The 20,730-nt window shown below is 37.8% G+C and overlaps 1 protein-coding gene across 5 annotated transcripts in view; it reads left to right on the forward strand.

Annotated features, from left to right (window-relative positions):
• LOC149072402 (kalirin-like) overlaps positions 1–20,730 on the forward strand; it is a 171,728-nt gene that overhangs the window by 150,578 nt on the left and 420 nt on the right. For all 5 annotated transcript variants that reach the window (XM_089247111.1, XM_089247112.1, XM_089247116.1 and 2 more), the window contains 12 exons: positions 4,554–4,792; positions 6,920–7,025; positions 9,590–9,947; positions 10,860–10,991; positions 12,435–12,599; positions 12,816–12,897; positions 13,017–13,068; positions 13,578–13,735; positions 16,107–16,245; positions 16,736–16,911; positions 19,893–20,121; positions 20,617–20,685. In XM_089247111.1, the coding sequence (XP_089103237.1) occupies positions 4,554–4,792; positions 6,920–7,025; positions 9,590–9,947; positions 10,860–10,991; positions 12,435–12,599; positions 12,816–12,897; positions 13,017–13,068; positions 13,578–13,735; positions 16,107–16,245; positions 16,736–16,911; positions 19,893–20,121; positions 20,617–20,685 (1,905 nt within the window). The remainder of the gene's footprint in view (positions 1–4,553; positions 4,793–6,919; positions 7,026–9,589; positions 9,948–10,859; positions 10,992–12,434; positions 12,600–12,815; positions 12,898–13,016; positions 13,069–13,577; positions 13,736–16,106; positions 16,246–16,735; positions 16,912–19,892; positions 20,122–20,616; positions 20,686–20,730) is intronic.

Below are 20,730 nucleotides of genomic sequence, written 5' to 3' on the forward strand. Positions count from 1 at the left end.
GTGTTTTCTTTCCTCCCTCTTCATCATCGCGAAGTTTTGCCGTAACCCTATGACCGAAGTTGGTTTTTTTTTACCTCGGTTCTTTCTATAATCATGTTAGTGATTTTCCCCCCGCTCATAATGTATATTTCTTCTATACATGCAAGAGCGAAAGAGAACACGTAGGGTGAGAGTGAAAAGAGAAATCTAATGTATATCTACTCTCTTATCTATTATCATTATTATAATGTTTTCTCTCTCCTTTCATTTATTTATTTTTTGCTTCTTTTTCTTCTACTAACGTGTGGTTACTTTAGGACAGGTTACCAGATTTAACGCCGATTCGTCAAATAGGGATCATCCGAATTTGTTGCGAAGGGGTTAAACAGCCCTTAATTTCCAACATATGAGACAAGATTTGCTGGTCAAACATAAGGAAAAGAGTGTGCTCTTCAGTTTTGTGGATTCAAAGAGTCCTTGTGTGGTTCTTAACCAAGATGAAAAGACATTGGACTCCCATTACCTGCGATGATACCGGCTTTCTTCATATAAACGTCTTTGACGTTGTTTGGGGAAAAACAGTGAACAAAGGACACTAGGAAAGTTTTTGGCCTTGGCTGACGAGCATTCGTGCAAAATGCAGTATATCACCACATTTCGCTAATTTTTTTTGAGTACTCCAATCATGGCTGGTGAACAACGGTATAAATAGCACTTTGCTGTCATACTGTCTTCTATTTTTGCAGTAAAACTCCGGAAATCATTCACGAAACCCTATTTTGGGCTTTTTATGGAACTGTCGAAATAACGAAGTCCCATTTCATACCCTGTCACAATGCTATTTAAATTTGAGTTCCGTTTGGAAGCTTCTTCCGCTTTTTTGGCCAAGTATGTCTGTATATCTTTTGTCCCTACGAGAGAGAAAATAAAGCACCTATATGGTGAACAAATTTTTTTAATATAAATATCATCTACTAGAATGATATACTGTACACAGCCAATGTGCAGGAATGCCTCTAGTTTCTTCTGTCTGTCTGCGTATCAAACATGTATTAGTCTGTACCACCCTACACGACACGACCGCCTTTTAGTGAACAATGAAATGATTTACCCGGTAGAAAATTAAACTCGAAAAACTCTTTCTGCTTTTACCATCTGGAAAGTGGCCCGGTGTGGACAGTCAAATGCTAGGACAAAAGACATTTTTACAAACAATCACATGCGCTCAATCTATATGAAAAACTATACAGTAACGTGCACTTTATTTTGGTTCATGCTGGCATTTTTTATCTTTTGAATTTTACTGATAAAGAATGACTACTCACAGCTCCAAACAACCTGGTGTTTATGATTATAAAAAGCTGAAGTCCACCAAAAAAAAAAGCATTACCTCTGTCTGTTACCTCAGGGTGGATTCACATCTACACACACTCACCATGTCGTGTCAGATACGGTAAACATTCTTTAACATAAAACCAATGAACGTATTGATATCTATCGTATCGTGTCTGCACAGGTGCAGACAGACATTTTTATGTTAAAGAATGTTTGCCGTGTCTGACATGATACGGTGAGTGTCTGTAGATGTGAATCCACTCTCAAGCTGCAAAACTTTCTCGTTGTCCTACTACGTGTGTGCATCTAAATCCCAAATACACTGCTCAAAAAAATTAGGGGGTATGGCGCCTTTGGCTTTAAACAGCATATATCAGGTTAAGTTTTGTGGGCTGAAATGTGAATCACACACAGAGGTGAAGTACAATATGCGAAAAGATAATCACGTATACAACATGGAATAATCAAATTTTATTCGAGTTTTATGCTGGAGAACAGAAAATGCACATTTTATGCATTAAAAAAGGGGGAAAATGTGATTTTTTTCGGATGAAAAAATTCTAATATTGAGTATGGCTTCCTCGGACAGAAAGCAATATTTGACAGGGGGCGATGGACGACCAGCAACCCCTCTCCCTAGAATGTCCCAAAAATGTTCAATGGGATTCATATCAGGAGAACACTATGGGCCAGTACATTTGAAGGATTTCTTTGTCAAAATGGAAATCATCCACAAGCCGAGCACGGTGTGGAGGTAGTGTTATCTTCCATGAAAATTAATTCATTTCCAACTGCTGCAGCGTAGGGATTACAAAAGATCTGAGAATCTCGTCTCTATAGCGCTGAGCCGTTAGTGATCCATTCCTGATGATATACGGGTCGGTGCGGTTATTTATGGAGATACCCGTCGTCTCCGATTGGTGACGGCGCGGGTTTCCAGAATCTGAATAACGGACGCACTATGTTCACACCCTAAAAGATGCTGTTTTTCCCCAACTTTCCTCTGTTTTTCGAATTCGAATATCTCAGTGAATATTGCACTTAGAAAACGTGGAGTTTTTCATTTGGCATCAGGAAAGACAGGGCAACAACTTTCTGATTGAGTTTTGGGATACACGGGGACTGTATAAAAAGTAAACACAGACTTGGTTGGGGGGGGGGGGTTGCAGAGAAGCTACAAAGAGAGGTTTTAATTTTTGAAATTTTTTACATTGAAAGAGCGCAGGTGCCGGAGATATGATCGACGTGTTTAACATTTTCAACGGGATGGACAAAATATACCATGAGATCATCGTCAATCAACTGCTTCGACAAGGGGACCCAGTATCGATTGGTAAGGGACAATTCTAGGTTGTGGTGTCGCAGGAAGGTTTTCTCTAATAGGGTTGTGAATAAATGGAATAGTTTACCTCAGGGGGTCGTGAATTCTAACACGATCGACACGTTTAAAAAGAAATACGATAAACGTATTGGATAAATCGAGAAGCTATCCATACTTAAATGAGACAGCCATAATTTCTTTTGTATGTGGGCAGTATATTTATATTTTATCGTATTATTAGTTTCTATTGCTCTTATATCGGAATGCTGTATTACATATTTTTTCAGCCACCTCGTTGGGCATTTTGTCTGTTGTGGCCTTTGTATTTGTACGTGAAGGGGTTAAATGTAACTTTGAGCAGTTTCTTTGAATTCACAGTCATTGGACACCATCTCGACATGATGAGAGGCAAAACCAAGTTTCACTTCAATTTCTCATTGTGATACTACCTAAATTTTTAATTGTCGTGCGCGTGTTGTAAATGCCTTTTACTCAAGCCTTTAGAAGACGATGATTAGTTTCCCAACGAGTGTCTTTGAATTTCAAATCTTAAGTCAATACTTGCAGCTAAGCACATGCCCAAATGTTTAATGTTCATAAATTGTCCTAAGTCACATAACACTGAATAAAATGTCTGAATCGAATGCGAAAGAGATGGAGGATTAATGCAGTCATGTCCCGTACGGGCAAAAGACGGAACGATGCCACAGCTGTACCACGATTCGTACATCTGCGATTTTTTTTATTATTATTATTGGACAGAACACGTTAAAAAATACAAAAGAAAGACAGATGACAAGACAAAAATGCACAAAAAATAAACAAAGATAAACAAAAATGGACATACATATACAACCACTCTGTGACCCTCAAGGGACTGCTTGTCCTTCCAGAAGGTCGAAAATAATTTATAATATTAAATTTCTATTTTTGTAAGGTTTATTCGTTTTAAGTATCTAATATAAGTATGGCATAATTCAGTTTATTTGAAATAAAAACCTCTCGAACAAATTACGCATAAAGGACGCTATTAGGATGCATTTTGAGCTAATGGACGGAAACTAATAATGAATATATATGCGTCCATTACAGAGAGATATCACATCACTTATACTGTACTGTGTTGATTGAAAAGAGGACTTAATTCTGAATTTAGTTTATTGGTATAATGTTTTTCAAATAATGCGTATTTTTCTAATGAAGAAGCACAGAAAAAATGGAATGGTAATATTATCATATTCTTATATGTGTTGTATCATGGGAAATTCCCGGTCTTTAACTTGGTGATTCACGTTACAGAGTTCCAGCAAAATTTGCTTGATCTCTCTCTCATTTCTCTTACAAAAACAAAAATTCTACCGGATTTCCTTGATCAAAAGTCCTGATGAAAGAACTATAATTCAAAGTCTTAACCTTCCATTCCTGCTTATTTCGTATCCAGAATTCAGAAGGCATCGTCATGGCTTTCACCCTAGCCCTTTTCATACACAGTTATTTTGTATTGCTTACTGAGCCACATTTTTCAGTCGCTTAGCTGAACGATAAGTCTAATAAGGCTCTGGATACCTAGATTCATTCCCTTTGAAATCAAATCGGCGCGGTTTCAATTCCTTTAACTAATTGTAAAGTTTCAGAATTAGCGAGAGATTTCATAAAACCACACACACACACACACACACTCATTGGTATTCACCATCCCATGTGAAATACAGACAACCTGAATTGAATAGCAAATGTTGGACTTTTTTCAATGAAAATCTTGGTTTGTCAAACTGATCAATAATCTCCCATAATTTTGATTCCTCCAGTAATATAGGAGACAAAATAATGACCAAAGTGAACTTTATAAAAAGTCATGCTTATACACAAAGTACTTCATTTTGCCTCCATAATCAATACGCGGTCTCTATTTATGCAGGTTCGTCCAAGTCGAGAATTACGTTGGCCTCATACTCTTCCACCAAGGCTTTCTCCAGTTATGCAATTGGTACTAGAAGATTATGTAGATCAGCAAAAAGACGAAATCTCCGTGAACAAAGGAGATACTGTGCACATGCTATCGAAGAAAGGAAATCGCTGTTTGGTTCAGAAACTTAATCCAGTCAAGAAACCTGTAGAAGGATGGATTCCTGCATATATTATAGGGCAGAGCGTGAGGTAAGACTTTGAAACATCTTAGAAATACATACCTATGGCAAAAAGTGTTCGATTACGTATAAACACACTATCAATGGTACGTTTAAAACGAAAAAATAAAAAATAATTCTTTTCCCCTCGGTGAAAATTTCTGGTAAAATCAACCGTTCTAAAAATGCAGAATAAATAAAAAACACAGAAATCTTTACGATCAAAGACGTAATGTTGCGTCAAAACGCCAGTGGAATAAGTTCAAACAAGGTTTTTCTGTTTTCTTTCCTTTCTTCTCATCATCGCGAAGCTTTGTTGTGACCCTGTGAAACAAAGTTGTTAATTTCAACCTCCTTTTATTTGTATACTCCTGTTAGTGATTTTTCTTCCACATATGATGTATCTTTCTACTATATACATGTAATAGCGACAGAGAACAGGCAGGGTGAGGATGAAAAGAGAAATCTTCGTACCCACTCTCGCATCTACTTATCTATTATACTGTTTTCATTTCATTTATTTCTGTTTTCTTCTACTTTTCTTTCCTTTTCCTAACGTGCGGAAAAATTAGGACAAGGTTACCATATTTATCGATGATTCATCAAATAGAGATCATCAGAATTTCTTGCCAATAGCTTGTAAGCGAAGGGGGTTAAGAATATTTCGACTCGAAATATGTAAATGAAACAATGTTTGTGCAGTTGCAGTGTAACCAGACAGTCTATAAAAAATGAATGTAATGGAATTTTCAACATTATAACTTAAGCATTATAAGAGATCTCTCATGGCTCCCAGAAAGATATTTTTCTGATATTCTCTCAAAAGCTGTTAATGGGACAGAGAAAATTTGAGACCTTTGTTGGAAGACAGGGTTCCTCAACAAGGAGTTTCAGTATTGTTTAGCAGCACGGAGAGCTTCTATTGGAAAAAATTTCAGAGGACTGGCGGGGTTTTTTGCCGTGATGGCAAGACGCTTTATCGTGTTGTAATGTAAAATAATGTTAGTTGAATCCCAAAACTATTTATGGACACAAAGAATCAAAATGTTTTCTGTAGTGTCCATATAGACGTCTGATATCACAGTACGCTTCTCGATGCTCAGTTTTTCTAATCCGTTGACGAAAACAACGCATTGCTTATTGCAGAACATGAGCGGCTGTGGTTTCGCTAATTTGTTAAAATGTTTTGTGTGCATTTCTTTTTTTTACCTTGAAGTTTACAATCCGATTTTGATTTCTTACTATAGTTTGATTCACGGAGAAGGTGATTATATACAGTTTGGGAAGCAATATTACTTTTCAACACATCTAGTTTATGGGTGATTTTTGAGGCTCTATACGGCTTTCTTAAGGCCCTGTATAAGCAGTACAATTTGAGATAGATTTTTGCTAAATGACTTTTCAGGCTTTTTATTTTATATACACACGTGTCATCGACTATAAAAAATTATCAGCTCGAAAAAAATTTAGCATTTAAGGGTTCAAAAAAATATATTTTGGCTCGAAATATGTAAATGAAATCATGTTTGCGCAGTTGCAGGGTGACCAGACAATCTATAAAATATGATAAATGGGGTTTTCGACATTGTAACTTTTTCTGAACGCCGAGGATGGCTCTCAGAATATATCTTTCTCATGTTCTCAAAAAACTGTTTATAGGACAGAGAGGATTCCTTTGTTGGAAGGCAGGGTTCCTCAAAAGTAAGTTTCAGGATTGTTTAGTTGTGCTTAAAGTATACGGAGAGCTTCCTTTTTTGTAAAATTTTCAGAGGACTGGCGGTGTGATTTTGCCGCGATGGCAAGACGCTTTCTCGTCTTGTAATGTAAAATTCTCAAAAAGCTGATAATTTCCATGTCGAAAGACGGAGTTCCTCAAAAACAAGTTTCAAGTTGTTTAGCTGTGATCAAATTTTCTTTGGAAAAAATATCAGAGGACTGGTTGCAGGGCCGGTTCTGGGCATTTTTCAATGGTTGTTTTCACCAAAAATATTCACTGAGAGAATTTTTTTTTTTAATTTTAGTTTTTTTACGTTTCAAACGTACCATTGCTAGCTAGTGTTTTTTTTCCATATGATCGAATGGTTTTTGCCATGGGCAGTGGAGTATATTGTGTGAAAATTGAGATTTTTTTATGAATTAAAAATAATCTCTGTTGCAGGAAAAATCGAAGTTTTCGATTGAGGAAGCTTGGTTTCAGCATGGAGGGACTTGAGAGACCTAATAGTCCTCGATTTGAAATAAAAGATGACAGCGCGTCAAATCCAGTAGGTTTTTCAGTCCTTCTATTGGCTCGTTTTGATTTATGAAATTGAACTGCAAATTTGAAGTTTATGTTATAGTTTTTCCAACTATATATGGCGGCTGATCAGTCATGTATGTGTTTTTGTATTTTATGTATATGTTGCGGTCAACGCGCGCGCGATCAAAATCTAGCCAATTGTTCTAATGGCTAGCCACCTTTGAATTGAGCCGGTTCATGTGGCCAAACCTCGAAATATATGATTTGCGGCTGCTACTACTACATTTGCGGACTTGAATCAGACAATTTGCATTTGAAATGCGCCCTGTAGTCAAAATGACTAGTTCGCAGATTTTTCTTCCCCAAAAAATAAAAGCTGTCAAAACTAGAAATTTCGGATTTCGGCTGGATTTTATGAATTGGCTGAAATTAAAGTTGTCAGCCATTTCCGAATTGGCTGGACTTCAGAAATTGACTGCAGAATGTACACTAGTGGTTCCCAACCTTTTTTTCCTTCGCGCACCCCCAGAGCAATGCGACTTACCTTCCCGCACCCCCCTTGGATAATACGTTAAAATGGTTCAACTTTGCACCAAGGTTACAACATTGTGCCACACACACACGATTTCCAAACGTCAACCATGTTCTAGCGATGAATGGTTGTGAAAGTAGAAGTTTGGAAAAAATACTGGTTGGAAGGTACACATATGTAGAGGTAATGTTGGAACCTTCTCATTACCCCACGTTTATCAGAAAATCATTGGGGATTTGCAAGTTTTTGGTGTTCATGAAAAATTGAAAAGAGTCTCCTTTTGGTTACACCATTTAGATTTTCCTGAGAGATCTGGTAAGCATATATAAAAAGTGTAGGTTTATTTCTATGTTATCTACTACAAATTGGTGCATTGGGTGTTTCTAAATGTATTTTTGTTTACACGTAGTATCACTTGTTATAAATAATCAGAACTTTGTGTTACAACTTTGTGCCACCAATTTTTTCCCAATTTTCATACTTTTATCTATTTTTTTTTCACTAATTGGGTTGAAAGCCGAAATGGAGTTGAGAGTATCCATTTATTTGATGGTGATGAGGAGAGTGTACAAGGTGATGCACAAGAAAAGGATGAAAATATTTACGTTGTTGTGAAATATTGTGGAAAGTTTTACCCAGGACTGAAGGTTTCAAAGCCATACGACGAAGAGATGTACTAATTTCCGCTATGGTGAAGAAAGGAAGGTATTGAACATGGCCAGACCCTGCTGGCATCGTCTGGTATCGCGAATATCAAATTGTAAGGGAAATAAGTCCACCAAAACATGAGGGCAATAGCCGTGAGTGTTCTTCATAAGGAGGTTTAAAATTGTTAAAGGTAGATGAGAGTATCAAACCTACCAACAGTTCCTTAATAGGGGAATTTTAATTAAACTTGTTTACATTGTTTTCTATCATTTTTAATTCTTCAATTTATAAAAAACGCAAAAAAATAAATAAATAAATAAAAAAATAGGGGAAATAAAATGTTTGGAGGGTTTTTATTAAAGCAGATACGTAGAAACGATAAAAGCAGCGACAAGAATGTGTCAGATCGAGTCTATAATGCACTTTAAAGGCAGAAAAAGGGGGTGGCCCAAAGTTGTAACCCACAAGGATACAAGATTTTGCCGCATTGAAAAAAAAAATTCTCCCTCCCTTCCTTATCAAACATAGATTTTTTTCCCCGACATATCATTCAATAGGTGAGATATGTAGGTATAATGAGTAAAATATTCACAGACAAATAAGTGCATAATTGAAGGAGGTACTCTTTAAAAAAGTGGCACAAAGTTGTACCATTTTACGGTACGTTTTCTATGTTAGAAAATTCAGATTTTTTTTTTCTGTAATTGATTACATTAATTGTACAATAATTAATTTCTATGAATTATTTTACTTATTGTTTAATGTCTTTTCGGCTATGGCTAATATTTAATTTTGACTTCTCTCTTTTTTTTTTTTTTGAAAATTAATTCAAAAACGAAACTATGGAAAAACTTACTATTTTTTAACTTTTTTTTTTTTGAGGTTTGGAAAAAAAGATTCATTGAATAGTTGTTCACTTATTGATTTCAGCCGCAACAACTGTAAATTAATGTTTCTTTGACACTTGACTGAATTTTTTGAAGTTTTTCTTGAGTCACGTGAGTTCACGACAGTATCAAATCTAAGCACAACATGCTAATAACACGGGGTACCAATGTAAACGAACCACGAAATAGTTTAAGTAAATAATGGCATTTTTTTCTCAACCTAAATATAGAACAAGTACGATCGCTAATCGAAAAAGAAAATTTTACCACGCAAAATTACTCAGAAGTCAGAAGATGAGGCGGCAAAATATTGGTATGATTCATATTTAGGAATTGAAAAATTCAATTTTCGTGAATAATCAATCAACATGTTGTAATGTGTTCTTTCATCCCGCACCCCCAGTTGGGAACCAGTGATGTACATGATGAATAATGAATAAATGTATTCGTCGTATATAAAGAAAAGAAACGCTGTATATATATATAGGATGCTAAACATAAAAAATTGAATGTATTTTGCAGCTCGCATCAGCATATTATGGTTCTGACTATACTCTGAGTTTTGAAGAAAAATTGGAAAATATCACGATATCAGAAGGTGACAACGCGATTTTTAGTCTACGTGTAGCACCTCCTATCGAAATGAAAGCTGAATGGGTGATTCCCGATGGCACAATGTTGTCAGCAAACCACGAACCTGAAGGAACTTCTGATGGTGAACGTCAAAAATTAAAAAACAGAATACGTACGTCATCAACTAACGACGGTTGTTTTACTTTGGAAATTTTTGATTCAGTTATTTCTGATACTGGAGAATACAAGTTCAACTTGATATCGGCTTCTGGTAATCTCACAGACTCTGTAGTACTTATGGTCTTGGGTAAGTAAACAGACAAAGTGAAAGTTCTGTTTTCATTATCAAGAGTTGTCATGATATAACTTTCCCGATATACCAGCCCCTAGCGGCAGACAAAATCAACGAATGCGAATGAAATTCGAGATATAGATGTTTCAGAGTATGCGATTGAGAATGAGTGGAGAGACAAAAACCTTTTGCAGTCGCGGTTACGGTCACAGCAACAATTTTTCGAAAACTTCAAATGGCAACACTCACTTATATGCATTGCTAACGGCCGTATTCACCAACACAGTTTAAACTGCAATCGCAGGTGAAAGGATTGAAGATCGAAACGGATTGGTTAAATTGAAGATAACAACCAACGCGTGTCGATCGCTAATCCTTTAACCGGCGATTGTAGTTTAAACTCTGTCAGTGAATACGAGCGCAGTGAAAAACCATGAATGATGTTGGAACGGTATCTGCAACGTCGGCGCAGACGAAGAAATGTTTCACCAAGGGGTGGGGAACTTCCGGTGGCAGAAATGTGATCTGCATTGGTTGTTGTCGCATGTTTCTTTGTCGGCGTTTAGTGCCGGCGTTTATGGCACTACAGGTACCGTTCTAACGCCGTTTATAGTTTTTTATTGTGCCAATCACTTTGCAGTGCATAAAGTAGGTGTTGCCATCTGAATTTTCGAAATTTGGATTGTTGTAACTGTAACCGTAAGAGTTAGGTTTTTGTTTCTATACACATTCATGAGCGCATTCTCTGAAACACACCTATCTGGGATTTTATTTGCATTCGTTGCTTTTTTGCGGTCACTAGGGGTTCGTGTATCGGCAAAGTTATTTAATGACCACCCTGTATGTTATATGCGTGGGTTCACCTTTTGTTTCTTGATAAGTAATTTACAGTTATATGTTATATATATTTTCTGTACTTTTTAACAGGCAAACCATCACCTCCAGGTCGACCATACGTTGTAGAACAGGCTGGCAATTCCGTGTGCTTACAATGGGCTCCTCCTTTTTATGCTGGAAATTCGCTTCTCCTCACATATACGGTTCAATTTTCCCGAGCAGGTGATTTTTTAATTGTTATCCTTCATTTTCAGGGAAAAGTTTTTATTTGCACACAAAAAATTTTGCTATCTGACCTCTAACATCCAGGGTATCCATGCTTATAGCTCTCCTTTTCTCGGCTATCATGAGCCGTAACTGTTCATCAGAAAGCTACCAAACTTTAGGGATGCTTTAATGAAAAGATTGAAAAGAAATTCGATGCAATAACCCACATTTAATCTTTGAAGGGCGGATGTTCGTATGCGAAAGCTTACAAACATGATAATTTTTTGCAACAAAGTGGACCGCTTGGTCACGTATCATAGCTGCGTATTTCAACATCAGCGGAAAATTTGAATCGTTATGACTGTCATGACTCGTTGCTGATATGTTACAAAACCAGAATTTCAGGTTTTTTAACCGATCAGCAACGGCGTTTCATCTTTAGGTCATAAAAATCCGAGCCCTAGTTATGACTATTGAATTTACAAGAACAGGTATTGTTGGCGTGACTCTTACCAGAACGCTGAATGCGTACCAGAACTTCAATGCCATGGAACAACAGTGTTCATGAAGGATGGTGTTCTAACCCCCACGTAATCAAATACGTTAAACAGCGTTCCTATAATGTTTGTTCTGCCTGATCACCAGAGGTGAATGCATATGACTTTTGGTCCTGGGTTATTCCAGAAGACCTGGTCCGTATGACAACGGATATCTTTGCTGGATTTGAAAGACAGCATATTGCGTCAAGTGCGTAGCTTTTCAAAGCATACCTGCACTAGACTGGTGAACAAACAATTTTAAGATTTTGGCTGGTAGCTGAGACAATGAACATGTTTAGCTTTGACTACAGAAATCAGCACTGTAGCTCTGAATAAAACAGCAATACGTCCTCTTGCGATTAGTGTGTGTGTTTTGGATTTTTTTCCCTCAATCTCATTCCAATTCTATCAGTAAGACGTTCCCAAATTTTCCGTGCTTTCTGAAATTTCTGAAAAATAGTTACAGCTACAGGCAGCTCAGAACACGACAAATTTAATTATAGATGTTCTGTATATAGTATATACTTGTGATTAAGTTCAAATCAAGTCATTTGTTAAAACTTCAGGCAGAGAATAACATCAAATACCTAGAATTGGTTATAAAGCGATACTTCAAGCTTCGGATACGGGTGTGTTTTTCTGTAAATTTCTGTACATTACCGTGCAGTATATTGTTTTTTATTGTAGCATGATGAAAATTATGGACAAAAACACACGAGAATCGAGATTGAAATAAGCTAAATTAAATGTTGTGCTTTTCTAGCAAACGTTAGCTAAATTTAAACTGAAAAAATGAAGTAATGAAAACTTAATACACAACGCAACGTGCAACGCATCGCCAGTAAAATGCCATATCCCTATTTGCTATGCGCCCTGTATATACGGAGGTAAACGTTTCGGTGATTTTTTTTTTTTCCAGGCTCTGATTTATGGCAAGATTATAACACGACTACATCTAGCTGCAGCCTTTCTGTAAAAGGACTACAAAGGTCTTCATCATATGTTTTCCGGATAACGTGCAGTAATGAGGCAGCCGTTAGTGAACCAGGACCAATTTCCGATCCTGTTGTCATTCCATTTCCAGGTAATAATACTCGTAATACGAACCATATAATTTTAATACAGTTTTTATTGTAGAACGGGTGTCTATTAACCACATGATGGAAAAACGTTCTTGAGCTTCGCACAGTCATTTAACAGATTATTTGATACAGTTCCCAATGTCATAGACAGTTCCCTATCATAGAAAATTTTATACTTTTATTAAGGTATTTTCTCTCTTTTTTTTCTAAATTTCTAGACAAGACTTCAAGCATTCCTACCAGTGTCCACTGGAAAGAAGGTTTTCGCAGAGATTATCTGGAGGTATCCGAACTCGGAAGGTAGGCTGTATGTTTTTTTTACGTTTGTGCCCCTAGCTGAAACTACGAAATTTTATTAGATATTTTTCGAAATCACCATTTCTTTTTTTCATCTGAAAATCATTGGTTTCTTGTTATAGGGGACGGTTTGCTATCGTCAAGAAATGCACTGCAAGATCGTCGTTCGTCAAGGTATACACAATGAACATTTACTTCAATGCGTAATATTTTTAGCATTGTTTGAACATTTTGAAGGTGTTTCGCATTCGCATTAATGCATAAGCGAAGATAAGACCTCAAAGTTTTTTTTTTGGGGGTGGGGGGAAAGATGATGATGACTTAAAACATATAGTCGAGCCCCGATTTAACGAATTGGAAGAAAAACCGATGATTTTATTCTTTAGATCGGGGTCAAATTGATGGCCATAGACTTGGCCCGCATGTGTGGTGTAGCAGTAGTAGTAGGTAGGGCCTCCAAAAAATGGCTCGGGGATCCATGATGTTCTTAAGTCAGCCACCTCGTTGGGCAATTTGCCTGTTGTGGCGTTGTATTTGTATTTGTACCCGCCCAAATCTTTGAAGTCCAAGGGGTGCTCATAATCCCCCATATCTCCGCCCATGCACTAATGCAATATATCTATCTATGTATACAGTTCTTCTTTTTGTACGAAGTTCTAATTATTTTGAACTATTTTCAACAGCACAAAATTGTGGCTGCTAAGCTAATCAACAAAGGTCGTCAAGATATCAGCAGCGCTGAATACGAATTTCTTTTACTTCGATCTCTAAAGAATCCTCATATTTCGCAAGTATTTGACACTTACGACTCAATACAGCACTACATCATGACTTTGGAGCAGTAAGTACGACATTAGGTTGGATTTCGACCCAACGCCTAATTTCTTTTCGTTTTTCAAGTCGATTAAAATACGATCTATGTAGTTACAATATACTTCTTGTATGTTTTTACGTGTTATATTTGTTATCGCCCGTCAAAGACAATCATGGTCAATGGTAGGCCATTTCAAGTAATATGCCCTTTTCAGCATTCATGTAATCATGTACACTTCTCGGCAAAGTACCAATTGAAAACTCGAATTTGTAACTGCAAAAGACGAAAATTTGAAACATTTTAAAAAAGTTATGAGATGGCACGTTTTAATATACGTAATTCTTATCCTATAACAAGTCTCAAGTCAGGCATTTTCAACACATCTGGTCGTGAGCACTATGGTGCTTACTGAAGCACCCATGAGCAGGGGCGTCGGAAGTGTTTCGAACCTGTGGGTGCCCGTCTTGAGATTCATGTAGGAAATTTCGATTTATTCTGTGGGTGCTCGAACCCGCTCTACAAACTTCCGTGGGTGCTCGAGCACCCACAGCACCCCCGGCTCCGACGCCACTGCCCATGAGTGCTCGATGATTGAATCCACTTTCGTGCTCGTGAAGTTATTGATTAATACCCCGCTAAAGTCGCATTCAAGAATTAGCATTATGCTGATTTCAGTTGGAGCATACATGCGACATTTTGCATATGCGTGCTCTTTTTTAATATTGGATTTGAACTGGTGCTCTCACGAATGGAAAAATATTGAAGATCCTTAAGTTAAGTATAGGAACCATTTCAGATGTTAACCTCTTCCATGACGAATCTTTGTCAATAAATATGATAATGCATATTTTAGCCCTCTACGGAAAGTCGCCAATAGTGTAACCTATGTTTACAATTGGGAAATAAGAAAAGGAAACGAGTGATGTGTGCTCTGCAGTCGACCACAAGCATTCTTGAGGATCTACCATCATTCCCCTTACCTCTTTTGTAGTATTTGTACTTGTTAAATCTCTCTGACGTATTTCTTCATTTGGAATAAGGTTGAAAAGAGATGGCTATATAGCGAATAACAAACAGATTTCCTTCTTTTCGATTTTTTTAATTGCTACCGCAGGGAGTCCCCCACATCAATTGGGTTAGCGCACCAACCTCTCTGTGAGTATAAAAAACAGGCTGCCGTTCGGAATCGGCAATACATTGTTGGTCCCGGTCTAATTAGCCCTCGTGCTGTGAGGTTTTGGAGACCATACCGACAGAGGGACATGTACTTGGTTGAAGGGGATGCAGAAATTATCTACGCTTGCTCTAGTTGGCATACGGGGCTTGAGTTACGAAGAGAGACTTTATTAATATAAAAATGACCGTGGTACAACAAAAATGATCAAATTGTTATAGATTAACGTTCTAGAACGAACGCATTTTCATTTTATTATGGGAGTGGTCAACCCAAAAAAGACGGAATGTACTGACTTCGCCACCGAGCATCCACTCCGTAAGGAACTTCGTTCTTGTTCGGTGATCCTGCATCAACGAATTAATTTTGAAGTTCGTTAGTATAATTCCAGTTTACCTGTTAGTAAGAACTAAACGAAAAAGAGGAGCAGAATAAAAAACTTTAATTTCAACCCTGTTAGCAAACAATCACCCAACTTAATCACAGGTTAGAAAAGTTATGCCCCTAACAAAGTAAGGAAAGTGCGAGGTATATGCGGAGATAGACTTGAAAGTCTGGGGGAATACGATGATAATTGCTAGAGGACATGATGACGATGATGTCAATCCATATATACGCATGTACATTAGACCAGTCGGGTCCGCCTTTGACGCGGGGAGGAGGGCATGCACCCCGTATCTTCGCCCATAAAGTGCGCACTGTTCCAAAGTCTCAGCATGGTCTGCGAGACGTACTTCTCTCGAACATCCAGAGGCACATTTTGTTACCAATCAGCAAGCACCCTGGTCGCGACAGCGGGCCATTGGTCAGCAGACATTTTCAACCATCGGCCTCTGCAGTTCAGCGTCACGCGGTGCACCATTATGAGGAAGACCATAAAATTGGGAACGCAAACGTACATGAACGTCTCGTTACCCTCATCCCCTTATAATAGACCTTCTGCTGGTGGGCTCTTTCCAAGTCGGCATCATCTCCAAGCACTTGTGCGTCGATTACACACAGCGAGTTCCCTCATCGTATATCGCCAGATCTGGCTTTCTAACCCCGGCAGCAGAGCTAATTCAAAGCTTTTTTTGTTACTTGGCCACTCCTGGAAATTGCCCTTGTGATATAATTAGCAACCACATCATGAAAATCACAAAAAGGGGGGGGGGTGATTTACATTTTTACCTATTAAAATTACAGCGCATACAAAATAAATTCATTTTTTTCTCATTTGAACAGGATACCTGGGCCGTGCCTCCTGGAATATTTGTGTTCTGAGCCAACATATGACGAAGGCCAAGTCTTAACCCACACGCAACAGCTTCTCCGAGTGCTGCATTACTTGCATTCCCTATCGATAGTTCATCTAGATATAAAGGTATATAATTAATTAGTGAAAACTATCAAAAGGAAAAGATTTTTTTGATATAATGGTATCTTGATGTAACTGGTTTTTATAAATTGAGGAAAAATATGCGATTAAGTCACCAACAATAACTGTATTTATCATGAAAATATTATGCGATATGTGCATCTATGGCCCCCCCCCCCCAAGGGTGGGGCGGACAGGGCTCTAGCCCTGAGGCCGGTCAAAAAATGATGAGACGATTCTCATCATTTTTTGTTTTTCACGCTATAAATTAACTGAAGCGGGGGCCCGCTCCAGGATGTGAGGCCGGTCAAAAAATGATGAGACGATTCTCATCATTTTTTGTTTTTCACGCTATAAATTAACTGAAGAGGGGGCCCGCTCCAGGATGTGGGGCCATGTGTGCATCGTCATACCTTAATTTACAATGAAAAATATTAATGTAATGTACATTTTGCTAAAAAGGATAATAATTTGCCTGTATTTTAAATGTTTTCAGCCGGAAAACATTTTGGTAGACAACGAAAAGTCACCGCCGCATCTGAAACTCATAGATTTCGGTGATGCCCATCGTTTAGAAGACGAACCATATGTTCACTCACTGCTAGGAAACCCAGAGTTTTGTGCTCCGGAAGTAATCAGAGGCCACCCCGTTAGCTTAGCAACCGATATATGGTATGTATAAGCACGTACGCACAATGTTAGTCGTCAGCATGTGCTCCGTATCAGAGTGTAAAGTCAAGTCTTTATACATCCTTTATCCTTGGAACCGTTGATTATAGAGAGAGACATACTTTTTAATTAGAAAAGTATCTTAATAATATGCCAATTTTAAATATGTCATTGTTTTTTTTTACTGGATACCGTATACGCACCGAGATCAGGCCCGTTGCCAGAAATTTCTTTCGGGAGAGACCACTTTCATTTCGGGGGGGGGGGGGACCAAAGTGATAGAACAACAGATTTGGCCATCTTTTTCCTTTTTTTTCGGTCATTTTCTCACATTTCGGGGGCAGGGGGACCAAACTTCCAAGTCCCCCTCCCCTCGCTACGGCCTTTACCGAGATCTAAAACACTCATTGGTATTTTCGAACACGTCTGAAAAATCATCGTTGTGGGCTGTTAGTTAGAAATTTATTTCGGAAGGGCCGAACACTAGTATTTCGGGGGGGGGGGGACCAAAGAACCAATATATTTAATTTTTAACCATGGTATTCCATAAAAATAAGTTATTTTCTGACATTTCAAGGCGCGGGCGCCCTGGTCCCCTCTCCCCACAGTGCCTTGGTTCACCTCTGCAACCTCCAACACAACACCTATCTATAATTTCTCATCACCCCTTTTCCAGCATTTAACTCTTAACTTCGGGCAGTATTGTAAATAATGAACATGCTAACAAAAATGTTCTTTGTACTCATTTTGTACTTTTTGTCGTGCCTGTTCGACGTCAGACCCTCCATAAGTATTTTCGCGATTTTCATCGACTGAATGTGGTTTATGACAACGTGTTCTATGGCAATTTTTGTTCATCTTGATGCCAACTATATAGGCTGATTTTTTTAGTGGTGGCAGTAATTTTTTTTATAGGTACAAACATGCGCACAAGGTTTTAAATTTGACAGGCCTTTGATGTAGCCACCAGCGTGACGCACAAAGTGTTTCAGCGATGCGGGAGCCTTTGAATACCGTTGATACTGCCTAATCTCTGGATGGTGCGAAACGAACGATCTATTGTCTGAAGAACGTCTTCAACTGTTTTAGGAAGCGAATCCCACGAAGTGGTTCCTTCATCTTAGAAATTAGGTCGGAGTCGCAGGGACCTTAATCCGGAGAGTATTAAGAGAGGGGTTGGTAGAGCACTTCCCAGCCCCAGCAATTGAACAAATCAGACACGGCTACTGTTGCATGCACCCTTGCATTGTCGTGCAGAATGGTGGGTTAGTTATGCATAAAGTGTCGTTTTCTTCTGATAGCTGCTCGCAGCTTGTTCTGCAAAAACTATCAATTGTACTCTGCATTAACTGTACACCTTTGGGGAACGGCATGCTTTACGATAACATCATCCCAATTGTAGGGAAGAATCACCACAGCTTTCACATTGGTGTTGGTCTGCCGAACTGTTGTTCTTCGCTGTGACCCGTAATGACACCACCTGGTCGATTGGAGTTTCAGCTTTGGTTCCCTTACCCACATTGCTACTTTTCGGTAAGGTAATGCAGATACACCGTAAGCCTCTTGCAGTCCTTGGTGACACTGTCGTGCATTACGACCTCTAGCACATTAAATTTTTAATCAGAACATTAAACATTAACGAAAACATTGCGACTGTACTCTGCGACCGGTTCGTTTACTACTGCTGTGTTCCTGTTATCACTGCGCATACGCATGGAGGGGGAGGGCGAGTTCATTTGATCCGAGGGAAAGTAAACATTCAATTTACTTGTGGTATAAACGACATGGCCTGGCTCCGTTTCAGGGCGTCGCTGCAGCATTGTTGCCACTATTAAAACATCAACCCATGTATAACCCTTCTGAGCTTGTTACCGCTTCAACAGAACACTCTCTTTCTATAAATTATGTTTCTCGTGTGCTCTAATAGATGGGTTTATTAAAGTTGGATTATACACTGCGTGTCCTAGAACCTTACCGCCAAAATAAGAGGGGCCAAGACAATAAAATATCTCCAATGGAATGCAGGGTCGAAAACTCCCTTATTCGATGAATACACGCATTACCCCACTCCAGAAGTCACAAAATATGGCACCTTCATCCGGATCGTAAGGAACAACAAGGAAATTTTTTCCATCCAGTCACGGACAATTACGGCGGGAAAAAATTATCCTCCCTTTTTCTTTCTACGGTTATTATGTGTGTGGGCGGGAGGATACTTTTACCCTCCCACTCTCTGGGTTATTTTAAGATCTTTTTCCCCCTCTATTTTTTGCCAGTGGCTTAAACTCCATGTTAACTCTCATATTGGCGGTAAAGTTCTGGGACACCCTGAAACATCTGTATATAAATTATATGAGAGTTTGCCTGATCGAACAGAAGCCTTCTGCAAGAAAAAATAACATTAGACCTAGCGTAATAGGCATGCTCAGTGAAATAGACTGAATCAGACTATTTCGGAACACAGCTAAAAGCAAAAACTTTTGCAGTCATAACACTTGTTAGTGTTCTTTGGTCGCAGTCAGGAAGCAAAGAATTCTCAGAATTGAGAAGTGGACATGTGTAGTCATTTGAAAATAGTTGCAGTAAAAAACTAAATACAATCTCTACATAACAAAGCCACTTCATCCCATTTTTTCCCAACCATCAATTTTTTTAATCCCAAAATTTTGTGTATAGAAATAGTTTTCAGTGTTGAATATATTATCAAAAATTTAGATTTCTATTCTGTTAAAAATAAATTCTCACATGGAATTTACTAATAACAATGAATTTTTTTCGTACATACTGTGTGTGTAATTATATTTTTCTTTCAAATAGACTTTATATACTCTTTGTATTTAAGATTATATGTGTGCCAAGATTCTCACATTTGAATATTGAACTTGCATATATATTATATTTTCACATATTTTTTTAAGAGACTACTCACACACACATTCATTTATTTGGATTTTTTTAAACTCAATATATCTTCCTCTCACCAGGAGTGTGGGAGTACTTTTATACGTCTTGCTGAGTGGTACTTCTCCTTTCTATGAAGAAGGTATAGAAGAAACTTGCATAAACATCATAGGGACAGAGTATTCATTTCCAGAAGAACATTTTAGCCATATCAGTGAGAATGCTTGTGATATGATTGCAGAGATTCTCATCAATGAAGCAGAAAAAAGACCTACTGCTGACTCACTAATGCACAATCCCATATTTGAACAAGTAAGACAAACTATTACTCAGTAATTAATTTAAATTAAATTATGACAAAATTTAATGCTTATAAAAATTCCTCCAATTTGACAGAATAAAAAAAATGAAAATTTCAGATGTTTCTTAAAATAAAAACCATAATTTAATTTTAACTAATGGTGGTTTCAAACAATTCTATAATACACTACTATATCATTTCAAAAAAGTGGGGAAGAAAAACAGTTTTTAATTTATGACTGTTCCATCATGGTAGCTTTATTTAAAAAAAAGTCAAATAAGACTATCTGCAGTTGAAAGTCAATTCTGAAAAGCAGTCTTCTATATCATAGCTGGTATTCACACCGAGAACTGACAAACCAACCAACAGTCAGTGAGCTTGGCTCCCGAGCAGCAAAACAATTACTCATACTTATCAGATTATAAGGACAATTAAAAAACAAAACAAATTAAATTAAGTTTACTTAGGAGGTTTTTGATTCTGAACAATTATTTTTTTTCCAACAGATCTCGAACAGTTATTATCCAGTGTCTTCTTCTCGGCTGAATGCTTTAACAGAGCGTAGGAAGCTTGAGGTAAATATAAATTTATTGATACAATAAATAATAAAAAATGTATTT

The sequence above is a fragment of the Pholcus phalangioides genome, unplaced genomic scaffold (genome assembly GCF_987345545.1).
Source record: "Pholcus phalangioides strain wild (caught in Gottingen) unplaced genomic scaffold, Ppha-v1.0 ptg000017l_1, whole genome shotgun sequence".
Taxonomy (NCBI): domain Eukaryota; kingdom Metazoa; phylum Arthropoda; class Arachnida; order Araneae; family Pholcidae; genus Pholcus; species Pholcus phalangioides.